A 19454-nucleotide genomic window follows, 5' to 3' on the forward strand; every position below is an offset into this window, starting at 1 on the left:
CTGCACACTCACAGGATAATGGGCACTGAGAGTATGGAAGAAAAAGAAGAGCCAAGTGTTCTGCTGCATAAACCTGGCAAAAATGCCCACAATGGAACAGGCAGCTTGGAAGTGAAAAGGAAAGGCACAAACAGGGATGAAAAAGAAGGTTCACTTAAACACTGAATAACACACACACAAAATATCTAATTAAAGCAATATTCTTCATACTGATTAAATGATCTCAAGATCCGTTCTGATAGTCTGCAGATCCTGGGTAATCCTGCTGAGATTAGTAGATTTCTTTGGTACCCAGTTGACTATAATGACACAGAGATGAGTCTTCAAATTACATGCATGTATGTGCTTACTACTACTGTGTATGACAGTCTCTGATTTAAAATGGTTTTTGTGAAGAAATGCAAAGATCTGCTGTGGTTAATTTAATAAACATAGCTGTCCAACAGGATTCTCGAGTAAATAAAGTAGTACAAATCATTTGCAGAACATCCCAAATTTACATACAGCTTTATAGCCATGAAAACAAACAAGCTCTTTGATCTGAAAAGCTTATATTATAATGACTTTATATGGAAAAAAATGCTACCCCCATATCTGAGATCCTTATGTAAGAGATTTAGCTAGGATGAAAGAGTCCACAGCAGGGCAAGCAAAGTGGCTGGTAGCACAGCTAGATTTACATACAAAATAAACTTGCAAATGCTAGGATTACTTAGTCAGGAAAATGAAAGCTTTAAGAAAAAGCATGAAGTACTGCAAGTTATGGAGGGTGTGCATAAACTATTTGTTCTTTTCTACTCTGTCAGATTTTACCAGGGAAGAATAAATGCAAGCATATACTTAGGAAATAAAAGAAAATGCCTATACATACTGCACACATTCTGCAAAACATCCTGATACAGGGGTTATTGAGGTAAACATTGTGGCAGATTGGAGGAAAAGGATTAGATTCATTTACACACCAGCACAAGGTAAACACCTAACTGCATTGAGAAAGATTCATATGTCTGTAAGCTATTTTCCTGCAAGAATCTGATAGTCAAGGAATTTGCCACACATAGCTAATTGGGCAGACTGACTAAATATTCAGAAAACCATTATAGCAGAAAAGTAGTAGTACTTATTAATGCAGATTAGATGAACTGGTGGCTTGGTCAGCACCTCCCCTAGATATACTTTACTTCATGTAGTTTAAATTGTTGTCATGTTTCGGGATTTTATATTCTTAAATAAGTGCTGACTGTCTCACAGGGTATGTCTGTGCAGCACACTGGAGGATTGTCTAGCAATACTTCTACCAGAAATCACAGCAGCAGGAAGCTGCAGGCTAATTTAGTTGGCTGTGAAGCATGCCACTGGGCAAATTATTCTACGTAGAGTTCCACCCGGTTGCAGTTAGGATCCTTCCAACACAGAAATCTTTATGATGCTGTACTGAAGCATAGCATAACTTACAGATACAGAAAATAACCTACCGTAGTTCTTTTAATAACTACAGAACATAGGCTAGGAAAGGATAACAGAAATGTCCGAAATTCCCTTGGCTGGGTAGGCTAACTAACAGAAGGGGCAAACATTTGTATGAAGTTGGTATGTTTCCCTCTTCTTCTTTACATTGACTACCTCATATTTAGATAGAATTAAAAACCATTTTGTAAAGTACCTTATAGCAAGGTACCATGCCTGATGACAGAAACTGTGGATGCTTTGTACTGGATGTCAGATTATAAATGTCTGATCAAACAAATTACAGCAACAACAGTTCTTCTCAGTGGGAAATACCACTGTGTGCATAAGAAACTGGAACAGATGGTTTTCAGTTGGTTGGTAGCTTTTAAAAACAATTTATAAAGTTATATAATCTTATCTTCAGAGAGTGGGTAGACCTTTGCAACAAGGGAATCTTAAAATGTAAGGTTTATATACCCTGTGAGGGATGGCTTTCATATCTTTATTTCCAACAGAAACAAGACTTAGCATTTGCTTGTAAAATGAGATTTGTAACCAAACTAGAGCTAAGAGCTCTCCAAATAATGCCTATATGCAAGTGTGTGATATTGTCAAAGATGCCACTTTTGATCCAAGATAGCAATCACTCAGCAATTATAGTATTTCAGCACAGACATTATTTATTTAAATGTTGTGTTAAAGAAAAACAGTATTATTGAATCCTCAAATAATCCTACTAAATAGTTTGTCTCGAAATTCTTCAAAAATTCTAGTGATTATTACTTTCCAAAATAAAAAGTAATCACTTTCAAATTTTTGTAAATGTGCTTTTTATCCAAATTAATTTTTCTTTGTATTAGATTAAAAGTAAGAATAACTGGCCATGCATAAATTTTATTCAACTTTAATATATTCATTCTAAACTATCTTATTTCCAAAACACACAATTCTCTCATTTCAAATCTCTTAAACACACAAAAAAAATCCATAATCTTAGTTTTATTGCCTTTATATAACCTCACCTTGATTTTCTGACATGGAAGCTGAAAGTGAATCTTCACTTCAATATGTACCATCAGGATTTTCAACAATGTGAATATGACAAGTTTTTAAGACTATTTTTCTCATTCTGTCTGAATGTACATAAGTATCAACTTCCCTTTTTGGATGACAGAATTAAGGATAAATTAACATTTATATTCTTGTGATGAAATCCAAATCTTTTTCCTGAGACTATACAGAACCTTTTTTTCATGTTTAAATTTAAATTACTGCTGCCAGCCTTTATTATCTATTATATAACCACATTAAATTTAATCAGATGTACTGCTGCCACTTCTGAGAAATCCCTCTGTGGTGCAGCCCCTATAATCTTACATGGTTTTAGTACTTCAGCTTTATTCTGTAAGCAAAAAAAATGGGGACACCTGGTAAGAAGTTTCTCAGTATTTACTCCAGGTAATTAAGTAGAATCTTAAAAGAACTAAAGCACTTTCTGGAATTGTACCTTCTTTAGTCTGAACTCATGTCACAAATCCAAAGATACTGCATTTCCACTTGCAAATCCACAATGTAGGTTATATATTTTGCTTCTCAACAGGATAGCATAAATGTAAAAGCAAACATTGCAATCAAATATGTACCACACAAGATTAAAACGACTGATCTGAAGAAAATAATTCCATTTGGAGCTTCAATTTTATTTAGTGTGTCTGGCAGAATTTTATTATTTTAAAATTAGTTCAAAATTTCTCTGACCCCCCCCCTTTTTTTGTTGTTGTTGTTCCTTAACTCCAAATATGGAGAATATTTGTTTATAAATATATTTGTTCCTTACAATAATAATAATATTTTTTCCTTACAATAAATTTGTTCCTGTTCCAATAATATTTGTTTATCTGTAAGGAACACAACATTTCTCATGTTCATTCTTAATTGAGAATTAGAAATATATAATCACCTTCTGAACACAGAATAAGATAAACCTGATTAAGTCAACTAAAAACGTTCATTAAATTATCAAAATTACAAAAGAAAAAACATTGAAATGTATTGTATCCAACATGTATATCGTGCACATATACATATATATACATGTACATGCACATAGGGGAGTGCAGAAGTCCTTAATACTCTATTTTTTGTTTTGCAGACACATGTAAACAAAAAGTTGCATAACATTCTCTGGTATCTATAGGAATATTTTCTTATGTGGACACACACACACAAAAAAATCTTTCAACTTACTGATTGTTTTTAAATTAAGAAACTCAATGAGTTAGTACATCATAATAAAAAAGCATATTTGTGTTTTTAATACCATGTTTAGAACAATTCATTCCCACAGGAGTACATATACAGGAACCCCAAACATGACAAAAAATGGATAATAATGTTTGTTAGTACTCCAAGAACAGAAGAATCTAAATCAAAGCAATTTACTTGCAGGAGCTCTGGAAGATTCCTCACAATATACACTGCAACAATCTTGTGTTTGTTTTCCTGACACTTAATTCTTCTGGATCTTTGGCTTGCAAGTTATACCCATTTAAAATTTCTTACCTGCTCTAGAATTCACAGAGATCTTTTGAATATACACTTGACATGTAACTTCTATGCTATAAAATACCTGTAAAGTTAGCCCTGAGATTTTAGTTTGTAGCTTAAATGCATGCCATGATGTTCAAAATTTTTTCTTCTTATAGGAACTAGAGACATTTTAAAGTAGTTTGTACTATCAACTGTGTTAAAAACGCATGATTTTAATACAGCAATGAAAAAAGTTGGAAAACTCTTATATAAGATGGCTGCTTTTGTTCTTGAAATTACTGAGCCAGACTGCCATCTATTGGAAAATAAATACTTCTAAAATTATACTTTTTTTTGAAAACTGGAACTACTATAGGTTATTGTGAAAACCTGATTTTGCTAGCAATCATACTTAAAACAGTTTAATTTTTTAAAAAGAAATGCCTAAGTTAACTGAACTGTGTTACAATCAAGGAGTTTCCTACATCTTTTCCCATTTCATATTCTGGAAGCACAGCTCATTTTCTGATTTGCTGAATAGTCAAATCCCAGTTATTTGGAGTTAAAGTAATACACTTCGCAAACATAGTAAAATTGTACTATGCCATATGCCAGCACTGAACAAATACATAGACAGAAAACTCTCCCAGCTCACCTGTGCAGCAGCTGTCTAGGCTTTCCATGTCTTTGCATGCACAGAGGAGCTAAAGAGTATATTCAAGTCATAATGAGCAAAGTGAAAAATAAGGCATAAGGGAAAAGGAGTAAGAATCTATGAATCCAACATCAACTCCACCCAGTGTATGCGCCTTTCAGAGAAATGCTCAATTCTAACTGAAATGATGCCTAGATATATAAACGCCTTTTTGGAGCTCACTCCAAAATAGCATAATGACCCCATTTCCAGACACAAAATTATGTTCAATCTGGCCTTTAATTTGTGGAGACAATGAACAGGGGGTTGCTGTGTGATAACATTTACAACACTTACTTTAATTATTAGTGAAGGAAGATTAAGAAAATAAGGAATATTTTACATGATAGCAAATCAGAAGTAAATAAAAACAGTTGCAAAATCAAGCATTGAAAATTAAAGAGGTTCTGGTGTAGCTTTAACTTTCTTTAGTTTATTCTTAATAATGTGCTCTTCAAATAAATACTTATTCTCATCTGACTTTGTACTATTTAACAAAAAAGCATTCAAAGCTTTTATCCTCTGTTCTTATTCAGGAAGATAGCACGGTCCACAAACAGTTCTTCCAGAACCACAAATTTTATCCAGTTTCCCTTTCAGCTTTTGGAATGGAATTGTGTTGTGGGGGCATTTTTACTCACGTCAACACAGAACTGACTTGTAATTTGGAATTAAGATGACTAAACCAAAAATTTTTATCTAGGAAGCTCCTTTCCAGTTTCACCTGACATCAGAGCAGTGTAAACTCTGCTTCTAATTTACTTTAAGATACTGTAAACACATTAACCTCTGGTTTTGTTAATGCCTTATGTCACAAGTCATACACCTGGTCAACAGAAACATAATAAAACTTGTAGTAAACCATGTAGTGTTTTCAATGAAAAATTTGATAAAAATCTTGTACAGAAGCTTGAAGTCCACTATTTCAAACATATCAGAAAAACATGCTGAGTATTTGGACAACTACTCATCCAACAACTTGGCAAATGGATGACTGGATTCAATTCTGTCCTTGTCCTAAGAGAGTTCTAACACACAACTTCTTCAAAAGAAAATGTAGTATTCTATAGATGCTTTATCATTGATTAACAAACAATGCAAGCCATCTGAGGCCAGAGACAGAACAGAATTACTAGTGAATATGCATTCCTAAGTCATGCTCTCAGGATTGCACTGGTATTTTTCCAGTGGCTGTCAAATGCACAAAGAATCCTGGAGGGGATCAACTCACACTTTTTATTTGGGAGACTATAAGTGTGATATTAAACCCATCTTTATTCCATAGAGAGAACTGAACACCTCTTTCCCACTTCCCAGATGAAGCTTTTTATGGTCCAGTTACTGCATGAAAAAGTAAGCATCCCTAGTATCCTTGTGCAAAACAAAAACAGCAAGCTCTGCTCTTTCAAATAACAGGACAGAAGTCCAAACTGCGTACTAGATAGACAGACTTACCTTTCTTCAGTTCTGAATCAATCTAAACTTTAAGAAGCCAGAGCAGTGCCACAGGTGATTTGAACCAGTTTAAAAAAAAAAAAAAAAAAAAAAAAAAAAAAGCTAACAAATATCCCCCATTTCCTGAAGCTTTCTCTTTGTCCATGCTAGCTAACTTCAGGAGGAAGCTGCTGGTCCTTGTTCCAACTGACCGAATCTTGACCCACAAGCTCCTATTACCAACAGAAGTTCCCCAGCCTTGCCTTCCTATTTCTCTGAAGAATAGCATGATGCAAAGGGAGGGATATGATGTCTCCTAGCAGCCAGTTCCTTTGGAGAATCTTTCAAGGTTCAAAAAACAACATGACAGGTTTTGGAACCTGTTCAGATCACCGGATTACAGATGTTCAAAAGCTTGCACCAATCATTATCTCTGGAACCAACATTTGTCCAGGAAATAACATCACCTGATACACTACTGATGGAGAACTGACTTCTGCACCAGCTCAGAGATGACACTGCCTCAATCAGCAATGCCTGTTAGGGGAAAACCTGATGATTTGAACCTGAAGCAAGTGCTTGCTTGTAGAGGCTCACCTAGTGAGTTCTCACCCCTGTGTTGGAGCTGGTAACAGAGAAAGATAACGCTCTGTCCCACAGGCAGAAAGAGTCTGTGCTCCAGTGTCACCACATTCCTGTGCTGCCCCTGCTTCCAAAGGGTCTTGACATGTGCAGTAGCAATGAATGTGAGCTAAATGGATGTAGAAAACAGAGGAGTCCACACTTACCTTGCTGAGAAGGACATTTTAAGGAAGCTTCCCCACAAGGAGAAAACAGAAGCCAGAAAAAAGTTTCAAGAATCTTTCTCTTCCTTAATACACATCCAGGATGTCTATTTATGTCTTTCCATCTCTATATATCCACATTCTTATATATACATACTCATTTAGGTTTCTTCAGTCATCACCCTTCATTCCACCCTTCACAACCAGCTTGCTTGTTGGTTCTGCCCCCAGAATAGTTGGCAACATTAACCTTTGCACCAGAGCTAAACACTTCTCTCCATTTCAGTGCTTTTTCCTGATGATGCCTGGATGCTGGATGGCTCCTTGCAGAGCCTGTGGGTTTTCATATAACCCATGCAATACACAGGGAGTCTGTACACCAAGGGAAGGCAGCACTTCCCCAAACTATAAGACCAAATGTCAAAATGGGAATAACAAAATTTCTGGCTACTAGACAGCCAGGCAGCAACTGAACAGACTTAGTAACCTTAAAATACTTTTTAAAATTAAATGGATATTTTAGATCTAACAGCAAAATCTCACATCAAAGCAGTGTTATTTCCATATATACGCCTGTGTAGTCGGGTCTACTCTAAGGGAAAACATGCTCTGGAGTGTGTACAATCACCCTGATTCTTGTTTTCTTTGAAAGAAAAGCTTGTTTCACTGGTAGGAAGGAGACACAGTATGCTTTAACTAATCCCTGTTTCTGAAGATTTGTTTACACCTCTGGTTCAATAAACAAGTAGATAAAATCTCAGCAAATGTATTTGCCTGACGTATCGGCTGCAGGTAAATTACAGATTTACTGGCTGAATACTTCCTATTCACATTCTATTTCATTTAGGTCACTAAAAATTCCATTCCAAGTAGACAGAGTTATATGGATTACATTTTCTGCAAAACAGTAGCTGAGCAGATTTAAATAGCAGTTAGCACCTAAATACAGAGAGACACTAAAAAGATGCATAAAAATGCTTTAACAGGTTCAGTACCTTGTTTAGACTGACTTAAATTTGAGTTACATACCTAATTGCTCGAAAGTAGAAGGGATTTATAAAAGTAGCCACTGCACTTAGGAGCAGCTAACCATCTTTGTAAATTTCATTCTGTCTACATATATTGTAATCAATCCTTCAACACATAAAATTCCTTAACTTGCTATGCTTCTCCCCGCACATGAGCATAATTGCTCTTAACTTATGGAAAAAAAAATATTGAAATTTAGCATTTAATATTTTCACTCTATTCCATGCATTATTTCCTGGGCAATTCCATTTACTTTACTTACTGAGGAAGAGAATTCAGTTAAAAGGAAAAAAAAAAAGTGCCTTGTTACCATGTAATGAAAAAATAAATCCTACAGGACTTTATTCACATGAATCATATTAATCAAGTTAAATTTTTAACTGCAGTTGTAAATCACTGAAGTATCAGAACCATAACAATTTTCAGTATTAGACACTCTGCCTTTAATACCATTAATTACCAGGAAATAGAAGGTGTAGGAATCATAACTGACGATGGATAGCTTCTTATTTTGGGGGGCACTTCTGATTAGATCCTATAAGCATTTAGTCTCAGGTATAGTACTAAGCACACTGATTTCAATGGATTTCTCAAAAAAACTCACCATCTCCTTGCACTCCCCATGCTCAAAAGACAAACTAGCCTGAGCTTTTGGTCATATTAGTGGTGCCATCAAAAGCTTTTCTTAGGTATATAAAAAATATATATATATATATAAAATGTCTTTGTATCCCATCTTACTTACTACATTAAGTTTGGTTTGGCTTCCACTGGTCATAAGTTCTTCCTCTGATATTTTACTAAAATTGTCCAGATAATGATCAGATATTGTATGAGACAGATCTTCAAAAGAGTATTCCTTTTCTTGGCACAATTTGATTTCATCTAAGAGCTTTGATAATTCTCCCGTCACAGCTTCACCTTTAAAAACAGACATACCGTTAGTCAATACTTAGAATATCAGAGCTTATTTATGCCGAAAAAGGAAATGCATGTTTTTTACATTTTTGCTTAATATTTCTTACATTCCATGCCTGATCATATAAACAGTGATCTTCATGCACAATTCTGTGAGGTTAACCATGTGAGGTTAATCCAAAAAAGGAAAGTGGCTATAAACACAAAAAATTACTGTTCCATACTCTGCATTGTATTCATGTTTGCTGCTGTGATCAGTTAAGACATTACATAGGTTCCATAAGCTCTTAATTAGGTTGGAACTGAGTTTCTGAGAATGCACATCTGTTTCATCAAAGTTGCAATATTTTACACGCAGGCTTGCATGAGCAGGATGATCACAACGGGATGCAGGAGAGCGTTAAAGATGCCCGTGGCGGTGGGGGACCAGCCAATTGGGTCCTTGCTCACTTTCCCAGGACCCAATTTATTGGAATGGTCGAAGGGTATACTGGGATAAAACCAAAAGTTTAAAATATACCACCCTACAGCAGACTATAAGAAACCCATATTTAGTGCATTCTGTATTGTATTTCATGATTTCTCCTTCATTTATCAGATAGCTTCAGTTAAGCAGTTTACTAAAACAGTAGGACAATGTGTTTTGTATGTCTGCACTGAGGGCAGTGTTAGAAAGATAACTATTATAATTACATTGAGTAATAAAAGATTAGAATCACATTGAGTGTCAACTTCAGCAAATATTCCACTGGCAGCAGCAGAACTCCACAGAGTAAAAACCTGCTTCTTAGGAACAACTCCATTAGGTCCTGATAATCTATTGCATATGTGTTACACAGTTATCTTTAGTAATAATAATAAACATGTAAATGAAAGTTTTTTTTCCAGAGGCAAATAAGAAACCTCTTCTCGAATGTTTTCCAAGAGTCATACTGTTGGAATCTACAGTCCTTCTACTCAATAAAATACAGAGATAATTCTTTTTTTTTTTTCCATCCTTGGGAACAAAATGCAGCAAAGAATAAACAGAATGAGCATACTAAGCTCAGTATATGTAAACTGCTTGTGCAATACATGTACGTGTACATTGATGTAACTAAAGAAGCCCCAGATAAGATTCTTTCTGCTTGGTCTAGAGCTCTTTATGTGCCATTTTTCTTCATAGCCTTTTTTTTTTTTCCATTGTTCAGTATGCTATGTAAGCATTAATGACACAATTTATTCTAAAATATTTTATAAATTACAATTTTTATAAATTACAATTATGGCCAGTTATGACTGCATTTTTAGAGCCAATAACAGTAGTTGTTAATTAAAAACATCTAAATGAATTTTAATATCAAAGTATCAAAAATTATGTATTCAAAACTCATGTTGCTCTTAGTCAATGGTAAGCTCGCACAAAACCTGGAAATGAAACAAAGGTGCAATCAGGACTATTTATATTCAGCTTTCTATTTAGAAATTTGAAATTATTGCAGATTAATATTAAGTAAAATCAGAAGTAAAAGACCTGAATGTTAAGAACAATTTTAAAAACATGCTGAGTGCCCCCAAGAAAACACAGGACAACTGTTTCCTACAGATTCATGTTCACTTCCCCTAGCTTGCTCTCTGTGCAAAAACTTAATGTTCTTCTACATGTGCCTTGCAATATTTCTTACTGGGCATGAAATGAGTTGAGTGTGGTGAGATGGAACTGCAAGTGTGTTGACTGATGTGTCTGTAAGTGTATGCTAACTGGCTAACTGCTGCCAGAAAGAATGCATAAATGATGAATTTTGCCTAAGTTTCTTTTAGTGCAGGTACTAGTTAACGTCCCTCCCCTCTATCCAAATATCTATTTTCATGAAAGTCACAGGAAGGTAATTGATACATTTATCTCTCTTCCAAATTGGGTTTAAACTTAAATTATTTGAAATTACATTCTTAGAAAATGACAGATGGATGGATGGGAAGTACAATAATGTGCAATTTCTTTCCTTTACAATCAGATTAAACAACAGATGAGGAAAAGAAAACTAGCATATTTTACAGTATTTATATCTTGCAAGTGGAAAAATGGAATGAGAGATCATGACTTCATTAAGAAGTAAAACATATATTAGAATTATTTACTACTTAATTTCAGGATGGACATTTCTATTGCATAGTGTAGCTGACTTCATGAATGATTCTACTAAACTCAAAGGAACTATCTATCTTTTCATACATTACATAACTGTTAAGTATCTCAATGGGAAATGTGACTGGTACTAGAGTATTTGTTTACTTTCACCATGAAGATCAGAATCTGGCTTGCAGCAGTAAAGCAGTAAGCTTAGTTTTCTCATGAATTAAGCTCTCATGGCAAAAGGGGTAAAAACAAACAAACAAACAAACAAACAAAACAAAACAAAAAAAAAAACAAGGAGAGGCAGAGTTATTTGCCAACAGTCAATTGCATTAACTTTGGATGATTTTAGAAGCCAGTAATGAGGTTTGGTTCTACAATACAATGGTTTTCATGGAACATTTTTTGGAAGGCTTAGAAGGCTTATCTGCAGGAAGAATGGGAGAGCTGTACCCAAATGATCCTTGAAAGAGTCATCCAAATGTAACACAATTGGAAAAGGTACTCATGGTGACAAATTCTCTCTCTAACCTGCATGTCTGCAGAGTATTTTGGCATATTTATTGACCTTCCATTCTACTTATGAAATGCATTATGCTCTATAAATTTAAAAGATTTAAGATCAAATAATGTAATACATAGTAATCAGTCTGTGACTTGTCCTTTTTGAGAACGGTTCTTCGTTTCCCTGTATGACACAGATTACAGTGTATGCAGTCAAGATAGGTAGTTAATAATGGAAAAAAGCATCTCAATATCAATCTCTTTATCTTTTTCAATTCATATGTTTGTATAAATGTGTTAGCAATATAATTTTAATAGTAAAGAGAATTTAATACAGCTTCTTTATTCACAGAGTACATGTATTTACTTTTAGCCTTTGGAGATGGAGGAACTTCTGGGGACAAAATGCAAGACTGATGTTCTGCACATTCCAGTGGGCGTTCCTCTGAAACACTTGCATTTCCTGTTTCCATATATTCTGTAATTTAAAGACACAAATACACTTAAACTCATGAATTGTACTGGTTTATTCCAACGAAAAGTATATTTCTTCTTTCTTTTTTTTTTTTTTATTTAAAAATTTTTTTAAACCTTTCCAGTTTTTGATGATGAATAAAATAAACTTCAGTTTCACTACTATTATTTTTATGTAAACATACATTATTTTCATGTGGTTTTGTACACAATCTAGCTCAATGAAACACTAAGATTTTCATGAATGTTATTCCAGGACAAATATTAAATAATAAATTAGAAATTAATTTATGCAATAGTGGATTTTATTTTTTCCAGCAGAGTGAATGGTTCTCAGTTCAAGCAGTTATTTTACATCTTTACTTGCTTGATTTCCTGAGGTTTCCTAACCAGACAGTAAGTACAACAGCACAAATGGCAACACACACCACAGTGAACTACAATAAGCACTTTCATCAATTTCACATTGAAGGACTGAAGAGTTTCTGGAAACTGAAAATCTCTCTAATTTAATTTCTGCAACCTACAACACACTTGTTTAGCTTGCTTTTATTCCTGATTAAATAACAAATCCCAAAACCCAAATACAATCTGTAATAAAATAGGCATCTGAGAAAATGAAATTGGAAATGGCAGAGAACAGCATGCAGTTTCAGAATGCTATGCAGGTTGCCAGTTTTTAAGTCTGTAAGATTTGAAAATGCCCTACATTAGGTCTGATGGCTTGTAATGGTCCCCTGGATAATCTGTCATATATTTCTCTGTATGAAAATAGTCAAGTTTATTTTTTTCATTTTTATTTTTTTGTATGTAGTGCTGTAAGCAAAGAAGCAAAGATGAGTTATAAGCAAGAGACCATGAGAAAACCAGCAGCATGACAAAATGCTCTGGAATATTTTCCAGCTCTGTCAGCTATATTATTGGTCACATTATTGTATGAGGTAGAGGAGAAATAAAAGGGAAGTTAGACTCAAAGGGGAAAAAAATAATAATAAAGTAAATGAAAAAAAAATCATGCCTGAAAATACATACTTGACAATTCTGCAACTGTCCAAAAGCACACCAAATACAAAGTTTTACCAGGTGTGAGTGTTCAAATTATTGGATAATGATATTAGGAAAGGAAATGCAGGGGAAGGATTGTGAAGAATTTTAACCTTGTAGTCTGATAAGACTCTGGTTAGTCTTACAGACTCTGTAGTCTGCAAGACTCTGGTTTTAAAATAGTACTTTATTTTAACTCTATGGCAGCCCCATTTTCAGACCAATGCACTTACCTGCTGAAGACTAGTTCTGAGGTGGAAACCCCAAGTTTGAGGTAAGTCTCTTAAATACTTAAAAATTACACAATTATTTCCAGAAAACCTCCACAAAAGACTCAGCACACAGAGTGCTACAGAGGTTTAGAACAGGAAAACACAGAGTACCATACAGTTTTGGACTTCTGTGGGACTTCTAACTTGTTTTTCCTGCTATTGAAAATTCTATGGGATGCATGTGAGAACAATAAAGACATGGATTCGGTTGTAAGAGCTTGTAGTCTAGATAAACGAAAACTTACCCATAATGTTATCAAAGAAACAGACACAAATCAGGTGATCTATTTTAAGAGCCAAAGACAAACTACACAAAAGCAGTGGATGCTTTCATCTGCACCAAAATTCAGTAGTTCACCTGCAGCTTGTTAGAAATTCATCTTCATGCCTGCCCAAACTCACTGAAAAAGATGGTACTGTTAACCATCATCTGCCCTGACTATGGTGTAGTTGAAAGACTGCTCTGGATTCCATCACCCCCCCCCCCCCCCCCTCAAAAAAACAAAAACAAAAACAAACAAACAAACAAACAAACAAAGAACATTTTCCTCAGTTGTTGTACCACGGAGTTTAGAGAAAACACTCATTCCCATAATGGGGAGGGTAAAGTCTGCTCAGGATACAACCTGACGATGCATAATGCGTCTTTCACCAGCTTTCTGCATCATGTCATCCTATTCCACAGACAGCAAGAATGACTAGCAGGATCATGGTGGGTAATGCATGTGCTAATATACGCATGCTAGAGATGGTTCTTCACCAAACTGGGAAGAATGGAGTATTTTACATCTGTTGACTCAAACAGAAGATTACTGTTAAATAAGGACTAATAATAAGAATTTCAGAAATGCTGCCTGCTTAGTAGCATTCTTTTCTACAGCTATTTAATTTCAAAATAGTGCACAAAAAGTAGTAGTGTAGAAGTGGTCCCATATCAGTGGAAATAAGAGAAGTAGGGAATATGTCTCCAAGAAGGTAATACATGCCAGAAAGGTCAAACTACAGCAGGAACTCCAGGTTCCTCACTTTAACATGTGCTAAGCCAAAGCCAAGCAGAAGAGAAAGCTTTAACACGTAAGCAGACACATGCAGCTGTCTCACCTCACGGAGCAGTGAGTGCCAGAAAGCTCAGCCATGAAGGGAACAGGGCCCAGCTCAGCTGGAGTTGCTGCCGAATGTCCTGGCCAGTGAAAGCCTTGGCTCAGGCTTGCTCTAACTTCAGCTCCTCTAGGTCCTCATTCCTCATTGACATCAGGATTTTTGCTTCATTTATAAACCATGGCTTTTAGAGAGAGATCTTCGTTCCTTTCCTTTAATTTAATATAAGCACTTTTCCCTTTTGATAGCATCTATCAGCCGAGCCATGGGTCAAGCCACCCAGAGTTCCTCCCTAGAGTGACTTCCGTTCAAGAGACCAAAAAGTCTTTTTAAACTCTAAAAAGTGAAATTTGATTAGTATAAAAATAAGAACACGTGCCTTTTCAAACAGAAGAATCTCCAATATCTAGATCAGAAGAATGAGGCAGGCCTGCAGGCCCCACCCTGACACACTGCTTGTATCCTTTGCTCCTCCATTGCTTCATGCCCTCCTGAACAGCAGCTATTTTCACAGCCACCTCTGTCCTCACCAGGACTCCCCCTGGGGCCCAGCTCCCTGTGCCTCCTAGCACCTGGCTGAGCTCCGCCAGCTCCCCTGCATCCTGCCTCAGCCTGCTCTCTAGAAGCAACTCACAAAATGGCTCTCTTGTGCAGGAATGATCCCCAGCCCTGCAAAGGCATCATGACCCAATTCCTCCTGCTTCTACAGGAGCACCAATTACAGGAAACCAACCAGTAACTGCTGCCTTCACATCTGCTAAGGTGACAGGCTTGAGCTAAGGCTGAGGCTGGGTTGACTTTAGCCTCCTGAATTTCAAAAGCACAATTCCGAATTACTCAATTTTAGCATAATGCCAGAGAAACCAGAAATCTGTAGATCAGAATACATTTGTACATGTGTTCAAGGATGATAAACAGAAACAAGTACTGAGTGCTGCTATGATTCTGAGGTAGCAGAGGAAACAGCTAAACAGCAGTTAAGTTAACTAATAAACATAGTTAATACTATACAGCATTTGCAACATAGCCTTACAAAAGGAGTTGAGAAATCCCCACAGAAAAAAAAAATAAAAAGGGATAAAAAGGGGGGGTGGGGTGGAGGAGGTGAATGGGGAAGGTTAATTAGTACCCCAATTCTTTTCCTCCCACAAAGTTCTGATAAATCCTAGACTGGAAATCTCTTCCATCCTTACAGTGAGGTTGAAGACGTACTGGAGGAAAATCTACTTGTCTACAGAAAGAGAGGGAGAGAAAGAGAGTGAGAATAAACAAAAGGCCGGCACTAATGACATTGCAGCTATTTAAGCTGTGGGGAAAAAAAGGAGTCCTGGTTCTGCTTCTATTCTAGCAGCTGCTTGTGTATTTTCCACTATGAATAATTAGGTAACATGTACAAACTACATTAGTTTCTCAAGCAGCAGCAGCAGAAGAGAAAGGAAAGAGCTTTCCATTACATCTCCCTCCATATTGTCTATAGAGCAGAGCTTACTGTGCCTTCCTGGTACTCCTGTCTTTTCTCATCTGTTTTTCTACTATCACCTTCTTTTTTTCGTAATAACAATAATTCTGTTTCCAAAGGAAAAAAAAAATAGTAAAAGAGCAAGATTCTAATAGAGAACATAGTAGTCTGTGGAGAAAGGGTTGAAAGATGGTATAGAATGCACCTGCGTCACGTTCACATGTGCTAAAACTAAAACACAGCTGGTCGGTTTAATTTTAGGAATACTAGCCTTGGCAACATCCCTTTTATCTTCAGTGTCTAATTATAAATCCCTAAGTGCCAATACTGTTAACTGCTTCAGCACTGAATGCTGTCATTTCATTGCATCCAAGAAATGCATGTGCACTGCAGAATAGCCACACTTGGCACAGTATTCTAATTCTCTGCTTTTTGAGTATATAACAACAAAACAGCTAATTCTCCCTTATCGTGTAAAGAATCTATAATAATACTATACCATACTATACGATACTATATGATACGATACTATATGATACTATACTATATGATACTATACTATATGATATGATCTGATACTATACTATAAAGTATTTTTAAATAAGCTCAATGTAGTTCAGAGTTGAGCCAGACACAGAAAAAGACGGGACATATATGAAAGACAAAGAATTAAAATATGAACTGTTATTCTAATAATTCCATCTGTATTTAACCGGCAGTTAAAAAAAAAAAAAAAAAAAGTTCAGGTGGAGTGTAGTTTAATCATCCTCATTCAGGTTGCTCTTGAAAATGATTTAATTATTTATTTGCCATCTATCAGATAATGCACCAAACTCTTAAAGAGGTGGAAGACTTTTCAAGCACCATTTTTTTTAGCAACTTCAATTACTGTTTCCTCAGTATGGTGGAAAAGATTATAAACTAAAGATCACAAAGACATTAAGATCACTTCTAAAACCTCACTGGCAGAAGTTTTTATTTCTTTTTAAGCTATAATCTGTAAAAAATTATTTTTTAAAAATATCCTTATATAAAGGCAGAACACTAATAGAAACTTCTATCCACAGTTCCTCAGTTCTGGAAGTATTATTCACAGAAAACTACCAGTCCTGTGGGTTTTAGTATCAGCAGAACAGATTTAGTATTGCTGCCTCCATGAACTGCTTCCAAAGATGTAAATTAATTTATTCTCTCAAGGAACTTCTTTCCCTTCAAAGAAGTTTCTCATCAGTATCCTCACAACCAACTCATTATTCTCCCTCAAATCTTTTCTTATGACTTTGGTTTTTGACTCTACTTTTTGGCATTGAACACTATCTATCAGGCCCACCAGTCACTTTATTTTCTAGCCTTTCTAGTCAATCTGTTTATATGCATCTTTCAGCCTTTGTTTTAAATTTTGAAAACTGTTGTCTTGTGGCAGGAATAAATATTATGCTCTATGTTAATACTACAAACTGTACAGAGATACCTAACTGTACAAAGGACCTAACTAGGGTTACTAGGTTTCATAACAATACAAGGGTAGAAATCAATAAGAATGCCAGGGGATAAAATCTTACTTTAGCCTGACAACAAGGTGAAAGAATCAACTCAATACCATTGTGTCTGCATAAAGAAAAAAAAGAAGAAACTTACAAAATCCAGACAGTATCTGACACCATTCATTTCATTGCTTTTTCCTGTAGGTTTACATGAAGGAGACGTGTAAGCTTCCCTAGACAATCATCTGTACATGGGAGGTTAAACAGGAATGTATTTGGAAGTCTCTAACTCTCTCTCAGCATTTGACCTTTTTTTGCATGGTATTCATTACCCACTGAAGTTGAACTTAATTACAGTACATTCAGGTTTCCCAAAATCCCAGTGCTGCACTGAGTTTTCAGCTACAGTGGAATAAATGCCCACACTTCAATGAAGAATACATTCATTGTCTTTTTAGAAGCAGGATAGGTCTGCTCTATCATCAGCAGTGCTAGCACTGAATCCTGCCATTCCTGTTTTTATCTTTCAACTTGTTCTCACAGTTCAAACTTGATCTTTGATGGTTAAAGCTTTAGTAAACCCTTTGCTGATGAAAAAGAATCTCACTGGGCTCCACAAGAGAGTTCTGAAGGGGCTCCTCCTGTTTTCTTAAGGTTCAAAATGACATCTTTGTAAACATTTTTCATCCTTGCACATCACTTCTGACTATAAGGCAGACAGAGAAAAATAAAGAGCTCTTTGTTACAAGACATACTAATAGGAGCTGAAGCTACTTAGCAGACTTCTTTTTATATTCAAGGCATACATATGAAAGAGATTGCATGTCAAAGCACCAAGAAGCCTTGAAATTGATAAATTTATTTTTTGTGGTAAAAACTAAGGGCATTTACTGACCCATAAAAATTACAAACCCTTGAGATAGGTTTGGGTGCTGTTCATAAAGCAAGGGTACTTTGAAGAAACTGTTGATTAGTGGGGTTGAGACTGTAAGAGATATCACACTGAAGATAAAATGGAACAATGCAGAGATACTAACATGACAGCTGTTTTATTTGGCAATGGAATATTATAATGAAGCTTGGATTTATGTCTGAAGGTTGATTGATTTTGATGTCTAAGGAAATGGAAGCTCTGGCTGACCCTTTTCCTTTCTCTGAAGAAGTTTAGGTATGATAATAACCTTCTTTCCCTCTACATAGTTGCAACTCAGTGAGATATAAAGTTTCACCATATGGTCTGTATCAAATTAGGAGCTCCCTTCTGCTGGCAGAGGGAAGTTCTGCTTGCCTCAGATGGATTTTCCCACTTTTTGATGACCATCTCAGCCAGTTACCTGGGACAGAGCTAACTCTGGGACCTGATTCATATTGGAGACAAGCTCATTAAAGCAAACAAATGTATATTTATATAATTACAACATTTTTTTCTATTATCTTATGTACTATTAAATATATGTAATAAATTATATATTTTCTATAATTATAAATTTATAAATTATATTACTGGTTAATTAATAGAATCAGATCAACTTGCAATCTGCTGTAAGCTGGGAATAAGGAAGAGAACTCTGTAACTGGAAGTAGGGGATAAGGAACACAGAATGGGACAAAGGGAAAAAGAAAATAGGAAGGATGGAGAGGAGTTAGATTATCCCTTTCAGTAACAGCAGGTTGTTAATTCAGTTCAGCTATAACATGAACCTGCATCTTAAGAGAAATCTCCCCATCCAGCCTGCAAAATTTTTATTTTACTTAGAGGAACTTTGTATCTTTTGGCACAACCTCATTGAAAAAGGTTATCAAAGCTCACTAGCCAGTCTGTAAAGAAAAGAAAACCTGAAGGACACTGTGTGGCCACATGACCTCATTTTCTATAGAAAATGTGCTTATATTATCAGGTATCAGGGAGACTGAAGCATGAGCTAGTACACTTGGAGCACCCATAGTGAACTGACTAAAATGGCTCATTCAAAAACAGGATCAATGCATGTGTAAATGAAGCTGATACTTGCAGTGCTCTCCTTAGTCAAACACAGCTAATGAAAGACTAATCTGAAAATGCAGGGGAAAAATTCATACAAGGAAAGAATGATGTGTAATGCTGAATTATGTACCCATTCATATTTGACCACTTTAATGCCATGTTTTACAGTTAAAAAAAAAAAAGA

General features: G+C 35.6%; 1 protein-coding gene across 6 annotated transcripts in view; it reads right to left on the minus strand.

The window, feature by feature from the left end:
* ANKS1B (ankyrin repeat and sterile alpha motif domain containing 1B) overlaps positions 1–19454 on the minus strand; it is a gene marked incomplete at both ends in the record, with an annotated part of 436397 nt that overhangs the window by 340110 nt on the left and 76833 nt on the right. For 4 of the 6 annotated variants that reach the window (XM_084292215.1, XM_084292213.1, XM_084292212.1 and 1 more), the window contains 2 exons: positions 8666–8841; positions 11823–11933. In XM_084292215.1, the coding sequence (XP_084148341.1) occupies positions 8666–8841; positions 11823–11933 (287 nt within the window). Of the gene's footprint in view, positions 1–8665; positions 8872–11822; positions 11934–19454 lie in introns of all 6 variants that reach the window. The other 2 variants (XM_084292214.1, XM_084292211.1) reach the window with 2 other exon arrangements.

Source organism: Netta rufina (assembly GCF_964035555.1).
Source record: "Netta rufina genome assembly, chromosome: 1".
Lineage (NCBI taxonomy): Eukaryota > Metazoa > Chordata > Aves > Anseriformes > Anatidae > Netta > Netta rufina.